The 27,406-nt window shown below is 43.4% G+C and overlaps 1 protein-coding gene across 1 annotated transcript in view; it reads right to left on the bottom strand.

Moving 5' to 3' along the window:
- Positions 1–21,084: 21,084 nt before the first annotated feature.
- Positions 21,085–27,406, bottom strand: part of LOC115106891 (transcription factor HIVEP3) — a 103,326-nt gene continuing 97,004 nt past the window's right edge. The window contains 4 exon segments of the mRNA XM_029630085.2: positions 21,085–23,405; positions 23,408–23,459; positions 23,875–24,506; positions 26,182–26,283. Of these exon segments, the coding sequence (XP_029485945.2) occupies positions 22,885–23,405; positions 23,408–23,459; positions 23,875–24,506; positions 26,182–26,283 (1,307 nt within the window). The 3' untranslated portion in view covers positions 21,085–22,884.

The raw sequence follows: 27,406 nt of genomic DNA, 5'->3' as shown, positions 1-27,406 counted from the left end.
TTTGCAGTTTTGGAAACGTCAGAGTGTTTTCTTTCCAAAGCTGTCAATTATATGCATAGTCGAGCATCTTTTCGTGACAAAATATCTTGTTTAAAACGGGAACGTTTTTCATCCAAAAATGAAATACTGTACTGCCCCCAGAGGTTCAAGAGGTTAATATAAGCAATTACAAATCATTTTTACTTGTACTGTAAGGGGTGCGTACTGGTTGCAGAGAAGTCAGACTCAGAAGAGCAAAAACTGTGTTTTCAACGGCGCAGTTTAATAATAAATTTGGAATAACTCCATACCTCCTCCACGACAGTGTGCAGAGGAGGTGAAAGTTCAGAGACCGACAGGGAAGCAGGGGATGTTGGATTGGGGAGTTTAGTAATTGTGCATGGGGGTGTGGTGGCAAATTAAAAACAAAATACCAACAGCAAGGAGCGAAGACTATTCAGAGACTCAGCCCTCTACTCTACATTCTAAACAGAAAGTCACTTTACCTCTACCTACATTTACATATTACCTCAATTACCTCGACTATATGTAAGATGGCACCCTTTGTTAGATGGCACCGGAGAAGAAGGCAGACGTTTTCCGTGCCCACAGCCGATTGTGTTTTATGTTTTTTTATTTGAAACATATTTTTTAACCTATTTTGTACATAATGTTGCTGCTACCGTCTCTTATGACCCAAAAAACCTTTTAGACATCAGGAATGTGATTACTCACCACGGACTAGCAGAATCCATTTCTTCTTTCACGACTCTGACGAGTCTGACGCAAAGGATATACTGCCTCCTCGGGAACAGGCCTCGATCCCCGTGATTTGCGTGAAGAGGAGGTGGAGAAAGAGGGGCCGAAGAGCGGGCTGCCCTCTGAGAATTTGTAGGAGATCGAATAAACCCCCCACTTCCCTCCATTCTGCTTGCAAATGTGCAATCCTTGGAGAATAAAATCGATGCGTTAAGCGAAAGATTAAACTACCAATGGGACATTAAAAACTGTAACATCTTATGCTCCACAGAGTCGTGGCTGAACAATGACAATATCAACATACAGCTGGTTGGTTATACGATGTACCGGCAGGATAGAACAGTGGCGTCTGGTAAGACAAAATAACAGCTGGTGCATGATATTTAAGGAAGTCTCGAGCTATTGCTCACCTGAAGTAGAATATCTCATGACAAACTGTAGACCACACTACCTACCGAGAGAGTTTTCATTCATCGTAGCTGTTTACATACCACCACAGTTTACATACCACAAGACAGCATTGAATGAGCTTTATTCCGCCATACGCAAACAAGAAAATGCCCACCCAGTGGCGATGCTCCTAGTAGCCGGGGACTTTAATGCAGGGAAACTTAAATCCGTTTTACAAAATTTCCATCAGCATGTTAAATGTGCAACCAGAGGAAAAACTAACTCTGGACCACCTATACTCCACACACAGAGACGCATACAAAGTTCTCCCTCACACTCCATTTGGCATATCTGACCATAATTCTATCCTCCTGATTCCTGCTTACAATCAAAAATTAAAGCAGGAAGCCACAGTGACTACCTCAATAAAATAGTGGTCAGATGAAGCAGATGCTAAGCTACAGGACTGTTTTGCTAGCACAGACTGGAACATGTTCTGGGATTCTTCAGGTGGCATTGAGGACTACACTACATCTGTCATTGGCTTCATCAATAAGTGCATCGAGGACGTTGTCCCCACAGTGACTGTACGTATAAACCCCAACCAGAAGCCGTGGATTACAGGCAGCATCCGCACTGAGCTAAAGGGTAGAGCTGCCGCTTTCAAGGAGCGGGACTCTAACCTGGAAGCTTATAAGGAATAGCACTATGCCCTCCGATGAACCATCAAACAGGCAAAGCGTCAATACAGGACTAAGATCGAATCGTACTACACAGGCTACGACGCTCGTCAGATGTGGCAGGGTTTGCAAACCCTTACAGACTACAAAGGGAAGCACAGCCGAGAACTGCCCAGTGACACGACAAGCTAAACTACTTCTATGCTCGCTTCGAGGCAAATAACACTGAAACATGCATGAGAGCAGCAGCTGTTCCGGAAGACTTTGTGATCACGCTGTCCGCAGCCTACATTCACAAGCCCACAGGGCCAGACGGATCACCAGGACGTGTCCTGCGATCATGCACTGACCAACTGGCAAGTGTCTTAACTGACATTTTCAACCTCTCCCTGTCCGAGTCTGTAATACCAACATGTTTTAAGCAGACCATCATATTGCCCGTGCCCAAGAACACTAAGGTAAGGTGCCTAAATGAATACAGATCCGTACTACTCACGTCTGTAGCCATGAAGTGCTTAGAAAGGCTGGTCATGGCTCACATCAACACCATCAGCCCAGAAACCCTAGACACACTCCAATTTTCATACCGCCCCACCAGATGATGCAATCTCTATTGCACTCCACACTGCCCTTTCCCACCTGGACAATGCTATTCATTGACTACAGATGGGCGACACCTGGAGAGTCCTCAGATCCTCCAGGGCAAAGACAGGTGAAATCGATCAGGGTGTGTCTGATACAAAATTAAATAAAACAACAAGTTACATCTTTTATCATTACAACCACAACAATCTCTTGATTCAATCAAAACAACTGCAAATCTCATTCAACACATCTAACACTACATTCTTAAACTGCCCTGGCGGCACCAGGGAATCAAGATGCAAGGAGATCTGCAGGCTATTCCAAGAATGGGGGGCATTAAAAGGCACTGTTTTATGTGAATATAGTTTTATATAAATATGGTTTTACATTCCTGCAAATAACATGGAATGATAAATGGTTTACAAAACCAGTTCACAGTCACTGCATTTAGAAATGCCTTTTTAAATGATTGTCATGTCAGATATTAGCTACAGTGATGAGTGTTAATTTTTAGACAGTGGTAGACATAATGATAGACATGTGTTGACATAATAAAACACAAATGGAGATGGCACCCAGCTCTCATGCACTGCTCATTACCCATATACCAACAGAGATACTGAGATGTATTATTCTATTTAATCTTTAATGTTTTTTATAGCTCAGGGATGACAAGCATAATCTCCTTTTGACAGTAGATTGAAGGTAGATGAGGAGCCCTAGCGAGCTCCGTTCTACTGTGCTCCTGCACTTCGATATAAAACTAACTATAAAGTGTCTCTTTCGAGACAGGGGGCGGCAGGGTAGCCTAGTGGTTAAAGCATTGGACTAGTAACCGAAAGGTTGCAAGTTCAAATCCCCGAGCTGACAAGGTACAAAATCTGTCGTTCTGCCCTTGAACTGGCAGTTAACCCACTGTTCCTAGGCCGTCATTGAAAATAAGAATTTGTTCTTAACTGACTTGCCTAGTAAAATAAAGGTAAAAAAATAAAAAATAAATTCGGACAGACCCATACTGCTGTACAGATTGCAAAAAGGGCAGCTAGAAATGTGAAGTGCAACCATCTCTTATCTTTATGTGAATCAGTAGTGACATCTAGAGGTACCGCTTTATCAGAGAACAACAGTCACCCAGAGGTTATAGGTAAATTAAGTGTTAAAATGTAGTAAGATGTAGGGGAGTAGAATATTAATATTGAAGGTGCAGTGTGCAGAAATTGCTCCGTTTCCTGGTTGCTAAAATTCTAATAGTTCACCTAATTTCAGTGTATGTGACAAAACAAGCAACAAGTGTGCCATCTAAACCACTGTGAAATATATTTTTAAGAAGAAGAAATATTGTATTTTTCAGCTGTTTTAAACTAGTGTACAAATCTGAAAGTAAGCAAAAACAAAACTTAAGAATGGGAAGCACCTTTCTGCCTATCGAATCATACCGCTTGAGATGTCTTTATCCTCCTGACAAGTGGTTATTTTTTTAATGAAACTAAATATGTTTCTCTGCATCTGCTAAAATCTGGGTAAAATACTTAAATGAATGGAAGTCTTATTCAATACATGTAGATATTGCTTGCTTTTCTAAAGTCTAGCAACCTTGCCAGCAGGCTTGCCAGCTATGATAGTTAGACAAGCTACTCTAACTTGATTGATAGCTTGAAATGTCTTGGTAGCTAGTTATGAGGTTGGGAGATTGGGAACTTATCTAGCTGGCTAGCTAAAGCCAACTTCATAAAATTGCTAGGTGGCTAGTTTTTACAGAGAAACAAAACATTTTTGTTTTATTTATTCATCAAGAAGAAATAAATAGGCTACATAGCTTAATCAAAATGAATTTGCAAACATACTTCCTGCCCATTACCAGCTGCTAAAATCAAATTAAACACTGAGTGTATATTGTCTGTTTATTTTGATCCTGTTTATTTTGATTTATTTTGAGCCTTTCCAGAAGCAGCAGCTACTCTTGCTGGAGTCCACCAAAAAACACAAAACATGACAAGCAACAAAACACTGATACACTGATAGACAAGGAAAGTCACACAAATTTAAAATACAACAATATACAAACAATGCAACTAAAAAAACGTTTGTTAAAGCGTGTCTGTGTGTGTGTTTGTGTGTCCCCACTGTTTAAAAAAAAATGTAAAGGTCACTTTGCTCTTTGCTTGAGTAATTAAAGATGGAAGGGAGTTCCATGCAATCATGGCTCTGTATTAAACTGTGCATTTCCGTGAATTAGTTTTGGACTTGGAGACTGTGAAGAGACCACCGGTGGCATGTCTTGTGGGGTATGTATGGGAGTCTGAGCTGTATGTTATTTGATAACGGAGAAAATCTGGAATTCTCAACCCAAATATTTCCCATAAAAACAAGGAGAAGCAGTTAATCTCTCGTCAACTCTCAACCAGAAAGACTGGCATGTATGTTGTTGATGTTAGTTCTGTATTCGCAGCTAAGGGCAAGGCGTGCCGCTATGTGTTGTCACTCTCTCTCCTCCTCCTTGCCTCTATTTTGTTGCCAACCTTACTTTGCTACCTTTACGGTTTTTACTTTTTAATTACCGTTTATATTTTTTGTTTTCCCTCACTCAACTTTTTTTCATTCAACTTTTTCACTCCGGACGCTTTATCTGGACATAGTTCGTCAAGACTTCAAACAGCCGAAGCTAAGTACTAACATTAACATGGTGCCTTCTAATTGCAGTCGCTGTACTCATAATATACAGGAGAACGATCGCCGTACATCGAGGATAGATGAGCTGCAAGCCCAGCTTCAGATGTGATCGTTAGGCAAGGGTCATTTCAGTGTAGGAAATGATGAAACAGCGTCTGTGCCACCAGTAAGTACAGATAGTAATACAAATCCCCTCGCACGGTCCCCGCAGCCGGACAACATTCTCATGGCTTCTGGAGGGAAATGCTGTAGGAATGCTCAACCGGTGTCGATCATTTTGGCAGACAGAAACTTTCAACCGGTTTTCCACATTAAGCAGTGAGTCGGAGTCAGAGGCCGAGCCTTCTCGTCTCTACTCATCCCGTTACGGGGTCTGAGACGCCGAAGCTTCCCACCATTAGCTCTGACAAATTGAAAACCCTAGTCATTGGCGACTCCATTACCCGTAGTATTAGATTTAAAACGAATCATCCAGCGATCATACACTTTTTCCCAGGGGGCAGAGCTAACGACGTTAAGGCTAATTTGAAGATGGTGCTGGCTAAAGCTAAAACTGGCGAGTGTAGAGAGTATAGAGATATTGTTATCCACGTCAGCACCAACGATGTTAGGATGAGGTCACCAAGCGCAACATAGCTTCAGCCTGTAAATCAGCTAGAAAGATGTGTCGGCATCGAGTAATTGTCTTGAGTAATTGAGTGATGAGCTCCACAACAGAGTCTCACAACTCAATTGCTGGTTGAAAACTGTTTTCTGCCCCTTCCAAAAGATAGAATTTGTAGATAATTGTCCCTCTTTCTGGGACTCACTCACAAACAGGACCAAGCCTGGCCTGTTGAGGAGTGACGGACTCCCTCCTTGCTGGAGGGGTGCTCTCATCTTATCTACCAACATAGACAGGGCTCTAACTCATCTAGCTCCACAATGAAATAGGGTGCAGGCCAGGCAGCAGGCTGTTAGCCAGCCTGCCAGCATAGTGGAGTCTGCCACTAGCACAGTCAGTGTAGTCAGTTCAGCTTTGCCCATTGAGACTGTCTGTGCCTCGACCTAGGTTGGGCAAAACTAAACATGGCGGTGTTCGCCTTCGCAATCTCACTAGAATAAAGACCTCCTCCATTCCTGCCATTATTGAAAGAGATTGTGATATCTCACAACTCAAAATAGGGCTACTTAATGTTAGACCCCTCACTTCAAAGGCAGTTATAGTTAATGAACTAATCACTGATCATAATCTTGATGTGTTTGGCCTGACTGAAACATGGTGTAACGGTTTTCTTTAGGTGAAGTAGAGGCGGACCAAAATGCAGCGTGGTTGTTATTCATTGTACTTTAATAAAGAAACTGTACACGAATAAACTAACAAAACAACAAACGTGCGAAAACCTAAAACAGTCCTATCTGGTGCAAAACACAGAGACAGGAATCACCCACAAACACACAGTGAAACCCAGGCTACCTAAATATGGTTCCCAATCAGAGACAATGACTAACACCTGCCTCTGATTGAGAACCATATCAGGCCAGACATAGAAATAGACAAACAAGACATCCAACATAGAATGCCCACTCAGATCACACCCTGACCAACCAAAACATAGAAACATACAAAGCAAACTATGGTCAGGGTGTGACACATGGCTTAAGCCTGATGAATTTACTGTGTTAAATGAGGCCTCACCTCCTGGTTACACTAGTGACCATATCCCCCGTGCATCCCGCAAAGGCGGAGATGTTGCTAACATTTACGATAGCAAATTTCAATTTACAAAAAAAAAAAAAACGTTTTCGTCTTTTGAGCTTCTAGTCATGAAATCTATGCAGCCTACTCAGTCACTTTTTATAGCTACTGTTTACAGGCCTCCTGGGCCATATACAGTGTTCCTCACTGAGTTCCCTGAATTCCTATCGAACCTTGTAATTATAGCAGATAATATTCTAATGTTTGGTCATATTAATATTCACATGGAAAAGTCCACAGACCCATTCCAAAAGGCTTTTCGGAGCCTCAGTGGGTTTTGTCAAATTTGTCTCCGGACCTACTCATTGCCACAGTCATACTCTGGATCTAGTTTTGTCCCGTGACATAAATATTGTGTATCTAAATGTTTTTCCTCATAATTTTACATTTACATTTAAGTCATTTAGCAGACGCTCTTATCCAGAGCGACTTACAAATTGGTGCGTTCACCTTAAGACATCCAGTGGAACAGCCACTTTACAATAGTGCATCTAAATATTTTAAGGGGGGAGGGGGTGAGAAGGATTACTTTATCCTATCCTAGGTATTCCTGAAAGAGGTGGGGTTTCAGGTGTCTCCGGAAGGTGGTGATTGACTCCGCTGTCCTGGCGTCGTGAGGGAGTTTGTTCCACCATTGGGGGGCCAGAGCAGCGAACAGTTTTGACTGGGCTGCGCGGGAACTGTACTTCCTCAGTGGTAGGGAGGCGAGCAGGCCAGAGGTGGATGAACGCAGTGCCCTTGTTTGGGTGTAGGGCCTGATCAGAGCCTGGAGGTACTGAGGTGCCGTTCCCCTCACAGCTCCGTAGGCAAGCACCATGGTCTTGTAGCGGATGCGAGCTTCAACTGGAAGCCAGTGGAGAGAGCGGAGGAGCGGGGTGACGTGAGAGAACTTGGGAAGGTTGAACACCAGACGGGCTGCGGCGTTCTGGATGAGTTGTAGGGGTTTAATGGCACAGGCAGGGAGCCCAGCCAACAGCGAGTTGCAGTAATCCAGACGGGAGATGACAAGTGCCTGGATTAGGACCTGCGCTGCTTCCTGTGTGAGGCAGGGTCGTACTCTGCGGATGTTGTAGAGCATGAACCTACAAGAACGGGCCACCGCCTTGATGTTAGTTGAGAACGACAGGGTGTTGTCCAGGATCACGCCAAGGTTCTTAGCGCTCTGGGAGGAGGACACAATGGAGTTGTCAACCGTGATGGCGAGATCATGGAACTAATAATCCTGGACTATCAGCCCACCCTCTTATTACGTTTGCAATCGCAACAAATAATCTGCTCAGACCCCAACCAATGAGCATCAAAAGTCGTGCTATAAATTCTCAGACAACCCAAAGATTCCTTGATGTCCTCCCAGACTCCCTCTGCCTACCCAAGGACGCCAGAGGACAAAAATCAGTTAACCACCTAACTGAGGAACTCCATTTACATTTAAGTCATTACATTTAAGTCATTTAGCAGACGCTCTTATCCAGAGCGACTTACAAATTGGACCTTGCGCAATACCCTAGATGCAATTGCAACCCCTAAAAACTAAATACATTTGTCATAAGAAACTAGCTCCCTGGTATACAGAAAATAACCAAGCTTACTGATGGTGTTGGAGTCGTGTTTGACCACACAGTCGTGAGTGAACAGGGAATATAGGAGGGGACTAAGCACGCACCTGAGTGGCCTCAGTGTTGAGGATCAGCGTGGCAGATGTGTTGAACGCTGAGATGTAGTCAATGAACAGCATTCTCACATTAGGTTTTCCTTTTGTCCAGGTGGGAAAGGGCAGTTTTGGAGTGTGATTGAGATTGCGTGGATCTGCTGTGGACTGTAGACTGTAGAGTCTGTGGATCTGCTGGTGCGGTATGCAAATTGGAGTGCGTCTAGGTTTTCTGGGATGAGGGTGTTGATGTGAGCACTTCATGGCTACCAACATGAGTGCTACGGGGGTAATAATTTAGGCAGGGAGGTTGCAGGATCGGATGGAAGACAGAGGCGTCATACCCATAGGGGGCACAAGGGCACATGCCCCCTCAGATTTGTCCTGTTTAAAAAATAAATAATTCAGATGTTAAATTAATTACTAAACAGAATTTCTAAGCCCACTTTTTATCATAATTATTTATAAAAAAAGACCTGTCAACAATATTTTGCAGAGGGGGCACACTGACTGGACCAGTCAGGAGAGGATACAGATAGCTCTGTAATCTAGCAAATATGATAATATCATATTTGTGTATTAATTATGATTTGATTTATTTAACTGTTATTTAGTTAAGGGAAACCCATTGAGACCAGCGTCTTATTTTCAAAGGTGCCCTGAGCACAGCTATACAACTATACAACAGTACAAAATGATCACTCTAACAAAAAAACTACAAGTTACAGTACAACATTCAACATTGCAACCACAACAATCTCTTATTTTAATCAAACCAACTGCAAATCTCATTCAACACATCTACAGTAATACTAGTCTTCAACTGCCCGGGCGGCCCCTGGGATTCAAGATGCAAGGATTTCTGCAGGCTATTCCAGGAATGGGGGGGGCATGAAAACTGAAAGCGATCTAACTAGATCGGTATGGATTAGCGGAACCTCGAGAGTTATCTATGCCTGTGAACGGGTTTGGTGTCTTATTTTAACAGTGAAGTATGTTGGAAGCTTTTTCAGCAGAGCTTTGTAAACAAAAAAGGAGTAATGAAGTGATCTACAAGACTTTAGTGATGGCCAGTTGACCTTCTGATACAGGATGCAGTGATGAGTATTAAACCTGTCACCTGTGATAAAGCGAAGTGCGCTATGGTAGACTGCATCCAAGGGTTTTAGAGTGGTCCTGCTGCATTTTTATAAATAGTGTCACCATAGTCCAAAACTGGAAGGAATGTTGATTGTACAATCTGCTTCCTGCTGTTTAGAGAGAGGCAAGATCTATTTCTAAAAAAAAATCTTAGCTTTTTAACTAGCTCTTCCGTATGTGTTTTAAACGTTAGATCTTTATCAATCCAAATGTCCAGATATTTATAGGCAGGAACCCGCTCAATGAGAGAACGATCCAATGAGTAAACATGTAGTTCATCAAATAAATTATTTTGTGAATTAGAGAACATACAGTATATTTAGTTTTGCCCGCATTAAGTACACGTTTAAATCAACAAGGGCATTCTGTAATGTAACAAAATCAGATTGGAGCTCTAACATAGCTTGGTCAACAGTTGGTGCAATGGCATACATAACCGTATCATCTGCATACTGATTAATTGGTCTATCTATATTAATATTATTTATATAAATAGTAAAGAGAACAGGTCTCAAAACAGACCCCTGCAATATCATAATGCCATGCTATGTGCCTGTGTTGATGATGTGTGGTATTATCCCATGTACTGTTGTAATTTGGATGTAATATTCTAGACATGTTCGTCCGGTATGAGATGTGTGGATGACAACAGTCAGAATGACACCCTCATTAAAATGCAATTTAACAGGTAAAGAGGTATGCTTACATAAACCACCACCTGTCCCCCCCTCCATCCATCATAACATACTTCGTGCCCCCTCTAAAACAATGGGGGATTGACACGCTTGGAAAGGATGGTCGGTCTGTAGCCTTTTTCTTCCTCACAAATATTGTATTTAATTCACCAGAATATGTTACATCTTCATCCCATAAATATTGAAGGCAGTACAATGTTACAGCTACCTTTAGACATATAGCCAGTAGGCCTACCCCCCACCTGAGGTATATAATTAACCCATCCAAACTAGGCCTGTCTGAAATATGTAAATGGTCAAAGACATTGCCAGGTAGCCTATTGTTCTGTCAAAGATGCCTTCGTAACAGATTGCTAAACTGCATTTTATATGTATATATATATGAACGGTTTTTGCCAGGCAAAACCGGAGAAAATGAAACAAGCACTTTCTGGTCTAATCTGGATCTAATCTAATCTGGATATGTGCACCCACCTTCGCAAGCCAATTTGTCAAGACGCGCAAATATTTGGTTCTGATGAAACAAAAATAGAACTGTTTGGCCATAATGACCAATGTTATGTTTGGAGGAAAAAGGGGGAGGCTTGCAAGCCCAAGAACACTATCCCAACCGTGAAGAACGGGGATGGCGGCACCATGTTGTGGAGGTGCTTTGCTGCAGGAAGGACTGGTGCACTTCACAAAATAGATGGCATCATGAGGGGGGAAATAATGTGGATATATCGAAGCAACATCTGAAGACATCAGTCGGGAAGTAAAAGCTTGTTCGCAAATGGGTCTTCCAAATGGACAATGAAACCAAAGCATACTTCCATAGTTGTGGCAAAATGGCTTAAGGACAACCAAGTCAAGGTATTGGAGTGGCCATCACAAAGCCCTGACCTCAATCCTATTGAAAATGTGTGGGCAGAACTGAAAAAGTGTGTGCAAGTAAGGAGGCCTACAGATCTGACTCAGTTAACCTGCTCTGTCAGGAGGAATGGGACAAAATTCACCCAACTTATTGTGGAAAGCTTGTGGAAGGCTACCCAAAACATTTGACCCGAGTTAAACAAATTAAAGGCAATGCTACCAAATACTAATTGAGTGTATGTAAACTTCTGACCCACTGGAAATATGATGAAAGAAATAAAAGCTGAAATAAATAATTATTTCTACTATTATTCCAACATTTCACATTCTTAAAATAAAGTGGTGATCCTAACTGACCTAATACAGGGAATTTTTACTAGGTTAAATGTCAGTAATTGTGAAAAACTGAGTGTAAATGTAAGCTTCCAACTTCAACTGTATACTTGATGTAGTATAGGAGAAACTTGGAGAGGGTGGGGGCCTTCAGGTTCCTTGGGGTATATTTTGACACTAGACTGACCTGCGCAGAACACATTGAGAAAGTGGTGGGAAAGTGTAAGAAGGTGATAAATGTGATGCTCTGTCTGACGGGGAAGGGGTGGGGGGCTGGGCATTCCTAATTGAGGACCATGTATGTTGCATTGATCCGATCTGTAATAGACTACGGCAGTATGGTTATGGCGTATGGTTCGGCAGCCCGGACATCATTGGAAAGGCTAGATGTCATACAGGGACAAGTATTCAGAATATGTTGTGAGGCATTTCGGACGTCCCCAATGGCTGCACTACAGGTGGAGATTGGGGATATGCCATTGCAGATTAGGAGACAGCAGCTGGTAATGAATTATTGGATTAACCTACAGGGACATGGGGTGTCTAATCCTGCAAAAGGGATTTTACAGGAATGCCGGGAACATGAGTGAAGACAGAAGATGAGCTTTGGGTGGGTTACTGGCCCAACGCTCTAACCACTAGGCTACCTGCCGCCGCCCTGTTCAGTCCTAACATCTTAACATGGTGTCAGAAATGAACAAACCTCACCAAATATAGAATTGGAACAAAGTCAGTGTTGACTGGAATGCTTATTTTGCAGAAAATAATGATGTAAAGTGAGATTAGAGAGTTTAAAGCTAGCTAAAGCTAAAGCTAGCCCTCTCGTCATGGTGGATTTCCACATAGCACGATAGTTTGGATAGCCACTCTAGCTTTGCCCTCGTGTTGGTGCTAGGAAGCAGACTAGGCAGTGCTAGGTATCAACAGCCAACCCACTCGTGCCTGGAAGCTATATTGAGCTTCGATTGATCAACAGTGTCGCAATATCGCGGAGTATTTGCATATTCAGCTTTCCCCAACTTTTGTCCCGCCTTGTTCACGCTCTTTTGTCCCGCCCTGTTCACGATTTCCCATTTAGTGCTAAAGTCGTGCCCCCACGACTGCGTGGCTGCACGACTCCAACACCATCATTAAGTTTGCTGATGACATGACGTTGGTAGGTCTGAATACAGACGACAATGAGACTATAATAGGGAGGTCAGAGACCTGGCATTGTGATGCCAGGACAACAACCTCTCCCTCAACGTGAGCAAGACAAAAGGAGCTGATCGTGGACTACAGGAAACGAAGGTCCGGGCACACCCCCATCGACGGGGCTGTAGTGGAGCGGGTCAAGAGCTTCAAGTGCCTCGGTGTCCACAACACTAAGGAATTAAGATGGTCACACACACCAACACAGTCACAAAGAAGGCACGGCAACTCCTCTTCCCCCTTAGGAGTTTGAAAAGATTTGGCATGGACCCTCAGATCCTCAAAAAATTTAACATCTGAACCATTGAGACCATTTTGACTGGTTGCATCATCGCCTTGGTATGGCAAATGCTTGGCATCCGACTGCAAGACGCAACAGAAGGTAGTGCGTATGGCCCTACACATCACTGGGGCAGAGCTCCCTGCCATCCAGGACCTCTACACCAGGCGGTGCCAGAAGGCGGCCTTAAAAATTAGACTCCGCCACCCAAATCATAGACTGTTCTCTCTGCTACTGCATTGCAAGCGGTACCAATGCACCAAGTCTGGAACCAATAGGACCCTAAACAACTACCCCCAAGCCATAAGAATGCTAAATAGTCAAACAAATAGTTTCCGAGACTATCTGCATTGATCTTTTTTGCAATAACTATTTTGCCTAATTAAATATGCTGATGCTACTGTTAATTATCTATCTTGTTGCCTAGTTACTTTACCCCTATCTACACTCAGTGACCAGTTTATTAGTTACCCAGTTGGAACCCCTTTGTTTCAAAGAACAACCCAAATTATTCAGGGCATGTAAAACATTGCACAATTGGTATCAAAGGACCTAACCGTTGACACCAGGCAGGAGGGGCCAAATCCTGACTCAACAGGAACCGGGATTTGTCGGACCAGGTGATTCCACTCCTCAATTATCCAATGTTGGTGATCGCACAACATACTGGAGACTATTCGTCTTGTTTTTAACTGATAGGAGTGGAACCCGGTGTGGTCATCTGCTGCAATAGCCCATCTGTGACAAGGGCCGATGAGTTGTGTGTTCTGAAATGGCGTTCTGCACACCACTGTTGGACTGCTCCATTATTTGCCTGTTTGTTGCCCGCCTGTTAGCTTGCAAGATTCTTGCCATTCTCCTTTGACCTCTCATCCATCAACGAGCTGTATGTTTTTTGTTTGTCGCACCATTCTCGGTGAACCCTAAACACTGCCGTGCGTGAAAAGCTTGTTTTGCCCATTCTAACATTCAACTGAACAGTAACTGAATACCTCAATGCCTGTCTGCCTGCTTTATATAGCAAGCTACAGTCATGTGACTCACTGTCTGTAGGAGAGAACCATTTTCATGAACAGGGTGGTGTACCTAATAAACTGGCCTCTGAGTGTATATGTACGAATCTACCTCAATTACCTCGTACCCCTGAACATTGACTCAGTGTCACGATCGTCGTCAAGGAAATGACTGGTGCAGCGTGGTAAGCGTACATTCTTTTATTTTAAATGTCACCAACAAAAACAAACAACAAAACGAACGTGAAACTCTGTAAGGCTATACATGCTACTAACAAAGACAACAACGCACAAATGAGAAAAGGAAAATGGCTGCCTAAGTATGATTCCCAATCAGAGACAACGATAGACAGCTGTCCCTGATTGAGAATCATACCCGGCCAAAAACAAAGAACCAGAAAGCATAGCCTTTCCCACCCTGACCAAACAAACAGAGAATAAAAGGATCTCTACGATCAGGACTTGACACTCAGTACTGGTACTGCAGGCTCCTTGTCATGGATCGTCCTACAGGCTCCGTGCCATGGATCATCACTGGAGGCTTCGGGCCATGGATTATCACTGGAGGCTTCGTGCCATGGATCATCACTACAGGCTTCGTGCCATGGATCATCACTGGAGGCTTCATACGTGGAGCCAGAACGGGTCTCACCGGACTGAGGAGACGTACTGGACGTACTGAAGCCTGGTGGGTGGAGCTGCCACAGGGCTTACCAGGCTGGGGAGACATACTGGAGGCCTGGTATGTGGAACCGGATCAGGTCTCACCGGACTGGGGAGATGCACTGGAAGCCTGGTGCGTGAAGCAGGCACCAGATACACTGGGCCATGGAGGCGCACTGGAGGTCTCAAGCGTAGAGCTGGCACAACCCGTCCTGGCTGGATGGTTATCGTCGCCCGGCAAATGCGGGGCGCTAGCACAGGATGCACTGGGCCGTGCAGATGCACTGGAGACTGTTAAGGGATTTTTTTTAATCAATGATGACTAATTATGTATACAGTTCAATCAGGACTGACTAGTCCAAATGCTATTATGTACTGTACATGTATGAATTTTCTCTCTTGCTCCCATTCCCAATTGTATATAATATAGTCAGGAGTTTAGAACAATGCCTTGGTAGAAATGAATGAACTATCTCCAGATGGCAGGGACGGACTATCTCCAGACTGTCTAGAATGCTTATCTACACTGACTGACCTTGGCTTTAGGCGAGGAGGGAAGGCTCGAGAACTATAGGGCCTCTCTACCAGTGTCAAGAAGATAGAACATTAGAAAACGCTGACGTCATTTTCAGTTAATAACCTGTGGTAAAATGTGTATGAAGCCAGTACTCTCTTGAATTAAACATTCTTATAAAATAAAGGGTCTAACAAACCCTTTATGCATTGACAGAGTGTTTAATTTTGATTGGGAAATAAAACAGAGGAATTTAGAATTCCTTCAACAATTGGTCCTTCGAAGCCGGGATCTAAAAATCCGTCCCTGCCATCTGGAGGTCGTACGCCGGAAAAAAACGTGCACGTTAATCAATATATATATTTTTTAAAAGACCTGGCTTCTGGATTGAGGTTAAAAACAGGCCGGTGTTTAACCCAGATGGCAGATACGATGACAGATCTAAACGAACAGTGCTTTTCCCAGTCGGCAGCAGGTCAGTAGCCTTTATTCTCGAATTTGGGAGGGATTATTTAGGATATTTATTGATTAAAATGTTATAAAGGAGTTGAATTTCATCAATAATAGGTGCTTGAATATTCTGAACAAATAAAATGGGTTTCTACCTTGGGTTTTAACCAAAATCGATAGGAAGGAAACAGGCTGAAATTGACTTGTGGTAAGGTGCGCTACCATAAATAAACTAGAGCTTAATAAATCCTGGTTTTGCAAGCCAGAAGGTTATTAAGGAGAGATATAGTACGCATTGGAGAATTAGGACGCTTGTTCCGTACAAATAGGATAACCTTTAATTTAAAAAACATACCTAAATTAAGTTTGAACCTGAGTAGTCTATCTGTATATGGGAAGTAGTCTGACTATGAAGAAGTAGCAGATAAGATATATATATAACAGGTGAGGCTTGGTGAGAAGGCAGGGTAATTCTAGGCGAACAGAATAATTGAACCTGTACAATGCTGAAAGAAATTAATATCAAAGGATGAGGTTAACTTAGTCTAGAGTAGTGAGATATGAGACATTAACGTTGAAAGTCCCAAAAATAATATCCTATGGGTGAAATGTGATGTCCGATCAAAAGTCTTCTATGGACGCGGTTCACAGGAAGGAAAATACATACTGATTATTTTTAAACTAGATAAGCCACTGGACAGAGAATTGATACAGGATTGGGGTGAATGGATGCCCAAGGGAGAATTGGACATACATGATAATGTCAGAAAATAAGGATAATTTACTAATCCTACCTAAGTCATTATTTAGGGTATATAAGGTTGTTACCTGGGCAGAGCCAGGTATCAAAAGAAAAAATCAAAATTAAAAACTTTGTCAACCATTTTGAAAAGAAGGTCGACGACATCCGATCCTCGTTTGCTAAGTCAAACGACACCGCTGGTTCTGCTCACACTGCCCTACCCTGTGCTCTGACCTCTTTCTCCCCTCTCTCTCCAGATGAAATCTCGCGTCTTGTGACGGCCGGCCGCCCAACAACCTGCCCGCTTGACCCTATTCCCTCCTCTCTTCTCCAGACCATTTCCGGAGACCTTCTCCCTTACCTCACCTCGCTCATCAACTCATCCCTGACCGCTGGCTACGTCCCTTCTGTCTTCAAGAGAGCGAGAGTTGCACCCCTTCTGAAAAAACCTACACTCGATCCCTCCGATGTCAACAACTACAGACCAGTATCCCTTCTTTCTTTTCTCTCCAAAACTCTTGAACGTGCCGTCCTTGGCCAGCTCTCCCGCTATCTCTCTCAGAATGACCTTCTTGATCCAAATCAGTCAGGTTTCAAGACTAGTCATTCAACTGAGACTGCTCTTCTCTGTATCACGGAGGCCCTCCGCACTGCTAAAGCTAACTCTCTCTCCTCTGCTCTCATCCTTCTAGACCTATCGGCTGCCTTCGATACTGTGAACCATCAGATCCTCCTCTCCACCCTCTCCGAGTTGGGCATCTCCGGCGCGGCCCACGCTTGGATTGCGTCCTACCTGACAGGTCGCTCCTACCAGGTGGCGTGGCGAGAATCTGTCTCCTCACCACGCGCTCTCACCACTGGCGTCCCCCAGGGCTCTGTTCTAGGCCCTCTCCTATTCTCGCTATACACCAAGTCACTTGGCTCTGTCATAACCTTACATGGTCTCTCCTATCATTGCTATGCAGACGACACACAATTAATCTTCTCCTTTCCCCCTTCTGATGACCAGGTGGCGAATCGCATCTCTGCATGTCTGGCAGACATATCAGTGTGGATGACGGATCACCACCTCAAGCTGAACCTCGGCAAGACGGAGCTGCTCTTCCTCCCGGGGAAGGACTGCCCGTTCCATGATCTCGCCATCACGGTTGACAACTCCATTGTGTCCTCCTCCCAGAGCGCTAATAAACTTGGCGTGATCCTGGACAACACCCTGTCGTTCTCAACTAACATCAAGGCGGTGGCCCGTTCTTGTACGTTCATGCTCTACAACATCCGCAGAGTACGACCCTGCCTCACACAGGAAGCAGCGCAGGTCCTAATCCAGGCACTTGTCATCTCCCGTCTGGATTACTGCAACTCGCTGTTGGCTGGGCTTCCTGCCTGTGCCATGAAACCCCTACAACTCATCCAGAACGCCGCAGCCCGTCTGGTGTTCAACCTTCCCAAGTTCTCTCACGTCACCCCGCTCCTCCGCTCTCTCCACTGGCTTCCAGTTGAAGCTCGCATCCGCTACAAGACCATGGTGCTTGCCTACGGAGCTGTGAGGGGAACGGCACCTCAGTACCTCCAGGCTCTGATCAGGCCCTACACCCAAACAAGGGCACTGCGTTCATCCACCTCTGGCCTGCTCGCCTCCCTACCACTGAGGAAGTACAGTTCCCGCGCAGCCCAGTCAAAACTGTTCTCTGCTCTGGCCCCCCAATGGTGGAACAAACTCCCTCACGACGCCAGGACAGCGGAGTCAATCACCACCTTCCGGAGACACCTGAAACCCCACCTCTTTCAGGAATACCTAGGATAGGATAAAGTAATCCTTCTCACCCCCTCCCCCCTTAAAATATTTAGATGCACTATTGTAAAGTGGCTGTTCCACTGGATGTCTTAAGGTGAACGCACCAATTTGTAAGTCGCTCTGGATAAGAGCGTCTGCTAAATTACTTAAATGTAAATGTAAAAGGGGGGTGGGTATGTTAGTGGCCTATTGGATAAGAAACTAATAATAAAAAATAAATAGAAACATTTTTTAGCTAACAGATAGGCATATAAGTTAAAGATATAATCAGATAAAACATATGAGAAACTGTTTGTTAACCAAGCCTGTATGTCCAGGATTTTATGCATTACAGGTGAACTACAGGTGAAGTCACTCAATCCAGTCCCAGAGGCTTGTTGGGGGGACCATACCAAGGACTCCTGGTGACAGCTAGCTGAAAGAGCTACCCGGATTCATATCGCACGGCGGGAGGGTAAGACACCCTGGCCTATTGAACAATAAACAGTGTTCGAGAGGAGAACTGGAATTAACAGAATTCCGGGGGCCATCTCTCGAATTAAGTAACCCTCCCTGTCTTTTCATCCCTGTTTTAGTTCATAGAAGTGAAGATGTGTCTGGCTCTTGCTAAGTGATGTGTTCTCGGGGAGAGGGTGGGGCTTCACATGGAAGCTGTTCGTCTGAGCTGTTTTATCGTGGGTGACATATTCCTGATACAGCATGTCCTACTTGAGTATGCGGAGAGTGGTAATTTGACCCATGGTTTAGACGATGATGAGGATTTTGTTCCAAAATGAGCATAAGAGATCCCTAGATCTGGGTAGACAGGAAGTTAGAGTAGAGGTTGGGAAGGATCTCTCAATGGAGTTTTATGTAGATCAAAATGGAGTCTAGATATGACCAGGTCTTGGTCGACACCCTAGTACGGTTCTGGGTAGAGAAGTTTAGGCTGGTACGGTAAAGCTGTTCATGAAAGCAGGAATGCCAGATAATGACAGTTGCATTGACTTGCACGATTTATATCCACAGGTTCCTCCCTTTACAGTGACCTGAGGAGATTAATACCGTTTGGCCCGGTACAGTACACTTGGGAAATGATGTCAGGGCGAGGTTTTACCGACAGATTGGACAGGATTATGTTCTTGTACATTTGGGAATGCCTATTCGCACTCATTTAACACCGAGACATGAAGTTTAGCCAATTGGGAGAAAAGAGCGACTCCATCCGGGTCTCTTATTGACAAAGTATACATTGATAACATTGGGGTTCCACGGACGTGGACTGGATTAATTATATTTATTATAATCAACAGCGCTTTAACAATTATACCAGAGATGCTATTAAACGTTTTGCAGAACAGACTGAAGCAACCAGCCTGGATGGCTTGGCAGAATAGAATTGCATTAGATATGTTAATGGCTGAAAAGGGAGAAGTATGCGTGATTATCAGGACCATGTTTGTGCTTACATCCCAAATAACACCGCTCTGGACAAATCAGTGCCCGAAGCCTCAGCTGGTTTGACCACCCTGGCTCACGGTTTGGCAGAAAACTCTGGGGTGGATACTTCTCTGACTAATTGGGTTTGATAGTATGTTCAGAAAATTGAAAAGAAAATATTATGATCACTGTATTATGGGCTACATTCACCTGTGTGACTGTTTAGTTTTATGGGGCTGTTGTCTAATTCCCTGTGTGCGAGGCCTTATTTCCAGGACTCTGGAGAAATCGATGACACAACAGATGGTGCGGTATGGGCCGATCCCAGGTTCTGACCCGTGGAGGACTGAATGCATGTCTACAGAACAAGTGGACGAATCTGGATCTTTTATTTGTGGGGAATTTATATTTGATGAGACCATTTTTGATGTTTAGGGAGGCTAGGTTGTATCCCATCTCAATATTAGACTGTTTTTTAATGAAGATTGTAACGAAAATCCTGATAAGAAGAGTTATGATTCTGATGTAGGCCTGAGAAACAGTTATGGCGAATGCAAGTGTTGGGTTATGTTTAGGTGATGTTTTGATGACAAGAAATATCTCTAATAAAAATAGAAATGGGCTTTTTAATATTAAAATATAACTACAATGTGTGATTGAATGTATAATATTTAATCAAAGGGTGTATATGTTAAGGGAATTTTTATCAATGATGACTAATTATGTATACATTTCAATCAGGACTGACTAGTCCAAATGCTATTATGTACTGTACATGTATGAATTTTCTCTCATGCTCCCATTCCCAATTGTATATAATATAGTCAGGAGTTTAGAACAATGCCTTGGTAGAAATGAATGAACTATCTCCAGATGGCAGGGACGGACTATCTCCACTCCAGACTGTCTAGAATGCTTATCTACACTGACTGACCTTGGCTTTAGGCGAGGAGGGAAGGCTCGAGAACTATAGGGCCTCTCTACCAGTGTCAAGAAGAGGTAGAACATTTAGAAAACGCTGACGTCATTTTCAGTTTATAACCTGTGGTAAAATGTGTATGAAGCCAGTACTCTCTTGAATTAAACGCTGTTACCTGACTTTGAAGACCAGGGCTCTGTCCATTCTTATAAAATAAAGGGTCTTACAAACCCTTTATGCATTGACAGAGTGTTTAATTTTGATTGGGAAATAAAACAGAGGAATTTAGAATTCCTTCAACACCGTGAGCATGAGTTAGCTCCGCCAACCTCCCCGTATGCCACCCCAATTTTGGGGGGGGGGGGGGGGGGGGAGTGGCCTCCCGATCTTCCTTGCCAACCGTGACCCTGTGTAACACTGGGCCCCTTTACTAGCTGCTTCCGCCTTCCTCGCTGCTTCCATGGCAGGCGATCCTTTTCAGCCAGGATCTCCTCCCACGTCCAGGATCCCTTTCCTTCCAATGTCTTCCCATGTCCACTCTGTCTGCTCCTCCCGGCCACGCCGCTTGGTTTGTTTGTGGTGGGTTGTTCTTTCACGATCGTCGTCAAGGAAATGATCGGACCAAGGTGCAGCATGGTAAGCGTACATTCTTTTATTTTAAATGTCGCCAACAAAAACAATAAACAACAAAACGAACATGAAGCTCTGTAAGGCTATACATGCCACTAACAAAGACAACAACCCACAAATGAGAAAAGGAAAAAAAGGCTGCCTAAGTATGATTCCCAATCAGAGACAACGATAGACAGCTGTCCCTGATTGAGAATCATACCCGGCCAAAAACAAAGAACCAGAAAGCAGACTTTCCCACTCGAGTCACACCCTGACAAAACAAACATAGAGAATAAAAGGATCTCTACGATCAGGACTTGACACTCAGTACTGGTACCCCGTGTATATAACCAAGTTATCATTACTCATTATGTATTTATTCCTTGTGTTATAATTTGATTCTATTATTTTTCTCTACATTGTTGGGAAGGGCCCTTAAGTAAGTATTTCACTGTTAGTTTACACCTGTTGTTTTCGAAGCAAGTGACAAATAACAATTTATTTGATTTTGTGGATATTAACTCCAGTTGTTAATTTGTGGAATTCAAACAGAAGCATTCTATATGTATTAATCAATCAGTATTTTGGTTGACCTATTAAAAAAATTATAAAAATTTTCAAAAACAAGAAAACAAAACAAGTAAAATAGCCTCACAGAAGTCTGGTGCACTTTTTATTGGTTCAGAGAAGAAGAAAAAATGTCCTGTGTGAAAATCTTTTGGGCACATGTTCCATATCCAATCTTAAAAGAGAACTTCCTCTCCCTCTCAAGTCTTTTGAGAACATTATGAAAAAGACAGACACATGACTAAATAAAAATGGCATGTTTTTTTCCTCCAAAAATGTCAAGTAAAAAAACTTAAAGAATAACTTTCATAGTTTAACAAAATAATAAATATGGAGCACTCTTCTCTGTACAGAGACATAACATTGACTATCTTTTTATTAAAAATATGACTTCAGTGCATTTTCTTTGCAAAGCGCTCACTGTTCCTTCAATATACCACCTCATATACCATATTTTAGAATACCCTGACATCAATGCAATGGCCTTAAAGGGATAGTTTGGTGTTTTGGCAATTCATTATTATGTCTCTGCATCCAGTATGAAGGAAGCTAGAGGTGCTGTAGTTTTGTGAGCCAATGCTAACTAGCTTAGTGCAAAGACTGGAAGTCTTCGGGTACAGCTAGTTAGCATTGGCTCACGAAACTACCTCTAACCCCAAACTATCCCTTTACGGATACAAACAATCAATCATCACGGAACACAGGAACCCCCTTCCTGGAAACACAGAGTGTAAATCAAAACTTCACAGCCTTTTTTCTTTGTCGTCATCTCAAGACACAAACACAGAAAGAAAAGGCACAAGTAACTACAGTTTAGGTAATAGTGGACAAAGAGAAAACAAATAAAAGTGAATTTATTGTTCATTAACGATTTTGGTCATTTACAAATGTATTCATATTTATTTGACATATATATTTAAATATATATTAAGATCGCAGTATCAATAGAGATACAGGTAAGATCAAGAGATTTAAAGAAATCGTCAAAAATAAAAAAGTGCATTTTATAACAAACCTGAAGAACTAACAGTTAAGTTAACAATTGAATTGAAAACTGTGTAAAAACAAAGCAATACAAAACCCAAAAACAAGAGTTGCAACAAAAAGCGTAAAGTGCTCTGGCCTTGATTGGTTGAGTCTCCACCTTAGCTTCTTCCTCCTCTGAACCAGTCGTTCTGGACCGCAACCCTGGTGGCTCCTGCCTCTCAGACAGCTATCCAATCATGTGTGTGGGAGGGGGGACTGGCTGACTAGGGGGATGGTCCTGCCTGGCTGTGTGAGGGCCATCGTTTTCTGGTCTCTCCCTCAGACCTGTGTGAGTGGGAGGAGCTGTGTAAGCTGTCCTTTTGCATTGTGTTTATCATCCCTGGGTCCATCCTACCCTGGTGCGAGGTGGAGGGTTTGGAACATATGGGTGGGGTTATACTGGGAATGCATAGCCCTGATTGGCTGGCTCCTACTACTTCCTGGCTGTCAGACCAGTGGTTCCCAGGAGTTCTGAGCAGTTGAGTTATGGAGGTCCTGCACCAGGGGGTTTCCCTCCGGGTCTGGCCCAGTAAAAGCCCCTCCATTGGGGGAGAGGAGGTCGAGGTGGGGGTAGTGGGGTGGGAACGGGGACGAGCCTGCACCATCTGAATGCCCCCAATGGGGATCATCAGGTAGGGCACCCTGGCATGCTGGGAGTGCAGAGGCAGGTGGCTGAAGATGCTGTCCATGGACTGGGACTGGGCTTTTGGGCTGTCAGTGGGGGACAGACGGAAAGCTGGGGGAATGACAGGCAGGGCTCTGTACCAATCTGCCCTTTACTTGGTGTTCCTATCCTCTCCTGTACGGGGAGCAAGTACCTCATCATTACTTCACACAGTAGAACAAAACACTGAACATGTTTTCACATTGCCTTTGGCTAAACTGGGCTTCCAATGCAGATTTTAAAACACAGTGGAGGGGAGCAAGCAACACGCAACCACAGGCATTAAACACCATCAGCCGCGAGCCTGATGACAGGAAAAAAACTCTCAAAAGTACATTTACAAAGTGTTGCATAGTTATGTATTTAGGTCTCTGCTATTCTCATATAGTGAGTGTTAGCTTAGTAACAAAAGGGAAATTACTCTGCAATAAGATGTGTTTACTACTGACCATTACTGACAATGTAGTTATGTGGAGGGATGGCTAATTACATCTCATTTTGTAACTGACAAAACTACAGGATCACCAAGTGAATTATATACATAACTTACCATTGAACCCACCTGTCTGCGATCGCTGGCCATCATACTGGGGATGTCCCATGGCAAACGACTGGGAGACCTGCGAGGTCTATGTTGCACCCCCGGGGACGAGGGAGAGGCCCGGGTCCACAACACCCGATACTGGCTAGGGTACAGAGGCCGCAGGGGGTACAGGGGGGATAGAACTCTGATGGAGGATGGTTCTCTCTTGGAAGAGGGCGAGAGGTGTCGGTTGGGGGAGGCCAGCTCCAGTCTGGGGGAAAGGCTTCGGATGGGAGAGCAGCTCTCACTGCTAGGGGAGAAGGCCCTGGGGGAGGCGTCCCAGAACAGTGCCCTCCGGCTTTCTGGAGAGGAAGCACGCCCGCTGGGCCACAGTCTATGGGTGGGAGAGGACTCCTGGCTGAGGCAGGGATCTGGCTGGGGTTCTGGGGCTGAGGGGTCAGGTGTGCCCTGCTGGAACCGTCTTCCGCTGCTGGAGTGCCCCCATGTGGACAGACGGCGGTCGGGTGAGGAGGACGGCTCGTTGTGAGATGAGTACTCCTCTTCATCATCCTCGTCATCGTCCTCCTCTGAATCATCCACGTCAGAGAACTGGTGCTCATCCTGGTCCTCAGAGCCAGATAAATGCTCTTCAATATCTCCTGATGAGAAAAGGGGAAAACTTACACTAAGCCTAATTCTCCAAACTCCAGTCCTCCAGAATGCACCTAAATTAACACAGTTGTGTTCAGTAGTCACGAAATGGAAGAAAGCAGTCAGAAATAGAGTGAAACGGGGAGGTACTATCTGAACTTGTCCAATACGGAGCACTTGGTCTAAACTAGTTCCAGATTGAAAGGCAAGACTGAAAACCAGCAGACAATGCAGCTCTCCAGAAACTGAGTTCACCTAAGTCATTATGGACTTACAGTGAGCTCCAAAAGTATTGGGACACTGACACATTTGTTGTTGTTTTGGCTCTGTACTCCAGCACTTTGGATTGGACTACGAGCTTCAATAAAAATACAATATGTTATAAACACTTCTACATAAATGTGGATGATACCATGATTACAGATAGTCCTGAATGAATCGTGAATAATGAAGAGAAAGTTACAGAAAGTTAGACACACAAATATGCTAACCTCCCCTGCTATTGTGAGAGGTTAGCATGTTTTTGGGGTATAATATTTGTGCGTCTAACTTTCTCACTGATCATTATTCACGATTCATTCAGGACTATCCCTAATCATGGTAGCATCCACATTCATGTAGAAGTGTTTTAGAAACTGCTATTCTTATTCACAATAAAAGTGACTCCAAAATGACACGATACATTATTTGCCATTCCTTACTACTGGGCAAAATAAATTCTGACCACAACTAAAACAAACAGAAAATGCATCCAACAAGTTTGTAGTCACAAGTTTGTAGTCACACGAGTCACAAGCATGATGTAATCATTGCATGCTAGGTACATGGGTCCAAATACTAAACTTTTGACTACTTTAAAATACATAAGTAAATTTGTCCCAATACTTTTGGTCCCTGAAAATGGGGGGGGGGGGGGGGGACTATGTACAAAAAGGGCTGTAATTTTTTAAACGGTTCACCCTATTTGGATAAAATTACCCTCAAATTAAAGTTGACGGTCTGCACTTTAACCTCATAGTCATTGTATCATTTCAAACCCAAAGTGATGGAGTACAGAGCCAAAACATACAAAAATTGGGCACTACACCCCAATACCTTTGTATATAAACACACACTCATACACACAAACACATGAAATGGGCACAAGGACCAGGACAGGGTGACTTCCTACCCAACATAACATTCTATCAACCTGATGCTATAAATAGCGAGCAGATTGGCAAGGTTTGATTTAATGGAATCGTGCTGCTGTTCCCATTCATGAAGTCTAACAGCTGGCATTTGAGTGGAAGGGTTGTTTGAATGGGCTGTCCTTGGCTCAGTGTTGAGTGCAGTCTGCTACCGGGAGGGATGGAGAGAGGGATGGGTGGCATTGAGCCTGCACAGAGAGGGGGTGGATGTGAGTGTCTGGAATTCTGTTCTTTATAGGCCAGGACTGCCGCCTTGAAAACAACACTGTACATCTCTCCCATCCTGCACCAGAAACAGACTCTATGGAATGTATTTGGCCATGTATTCTTCATGTATTAATTTAATATTTGTAATTTCTCTTCAGCACAAGAGTAAGGAGAATAGCAACATATAGCCTTACATATAGCTTACATATAGATACAAGGCTAGCTATCGTGTCAGGTTTGAGGAAAGATGTTTGATGAGTGAAGTTTCCTCCCTATGGTATTGTACCTGCTTCCTCGGTCTCCGGCTCGTCCAGTGAAGACCCAGACGTTCCCATTGACTGGCACTTCTTCCCATGAGCCTTGGACTTCATGTGCTTGGTAAGGTTCCCTATGAAGACAAGGAAAACAAGAACAGCAAAGCCACATTAGACTGAACCAGAGCAGGGTAGATGAGGAATAATTGATGGTGGGAGAGAGACCGGAGTACAACCAAATAGTCGAGCATAACTAGGTTTGCAAAATTCTAGATTCCCGGAATTAGGAGGGAATAAGCAGGAAATCCAGAAACCTCCAACCAGGAATTCTGTAAAACCAGGGAATTTATTGAAAGTTACCTGCATTTTGCAACACTGAAGTCGTTTTTAGACGGAACATCACAGCCCGTCGATGGGGAAAACCACCTGTTGTTACATAGGTTACCCCCATTGGCTCACAGCAAAAAACTTGACCTTCTTCAAACTGAATTTTCTTGTCGGTTTGTTTTAGTCAATTACAAAACTACATTTAAGAAAAGTACAACATTGCCTACTCCCAAGCATTCTCATTACTAAAAGTAATATTGTAGGACATCCCTCATGCCACTTTTCATGACTCAGGAGGCATTTTGCCTTCTGGTAGGCCGTCATTGTAAATAAGAATTTGTTCTTAACTGACTGTTATTTGCCTAGTTAAATAAAGGTTAAATAAATCAAACATTTGGGGAAAAAATTACGGTGTTAGCAGCCAAGTGAGTGAGTGCTAGCTACCTACTGACCGGAACATTATAAGCTAGCAAAAACCAACATAAACAAACAGACAATACAGTTACAAGTAGTGAGTGGAGTTACAAACAGACTATACTAAGCAAGTTAAATGTCTTAAACGTGATTAAATGTTTTTCACACACACATAGCTACAGTGCATTCGGAAAGTATTCAGACCCCTTGACTTTTTCCACATTTTATTTACATTACAGCCTTATTCTAAAATGGATTAAATTATTTTTTCCCCCTCATCAATCTACACACAATACCCTTAACGACAAAGCGAAAATAGGTTTACATTTTTTTTGTGCAAATTTATACAAAAAAAAACAGACCCTTTGCTATGAGACTCAAAATTGAGCTCAGGTGCATTTTGTTTCCGTTCATCATCCTTGAGATATTTCTACAACTTGAACTTAAATTAAATTGATTGGACATGACTTGGAAAAGCACACACCTGTCTATATACGGTCTCACAGTTGACAGTGC

This window comes from Oncorhynchus nerka, linkage group LG3, assembly GCF_034236695.1.
Source record: "Oncorhynchus nerka isolate Pitt River linkage group LG3, Oner_Uvic_2.0, whole genome shotgun sequence".
In the NCBI taxonomy this organism is placed as follows: domain Eukaryota; kingdom Metazoa; phylum Chordata; class Actinopteri; order Salmoniformes; family Salmonidae; genus Oncorhynchus; species Oncorhynchus nerka.
Note: the sequence above shows the minus strand (reverse complement) of the source record. Positions and strands in the feature narration are given on the sequence as shown.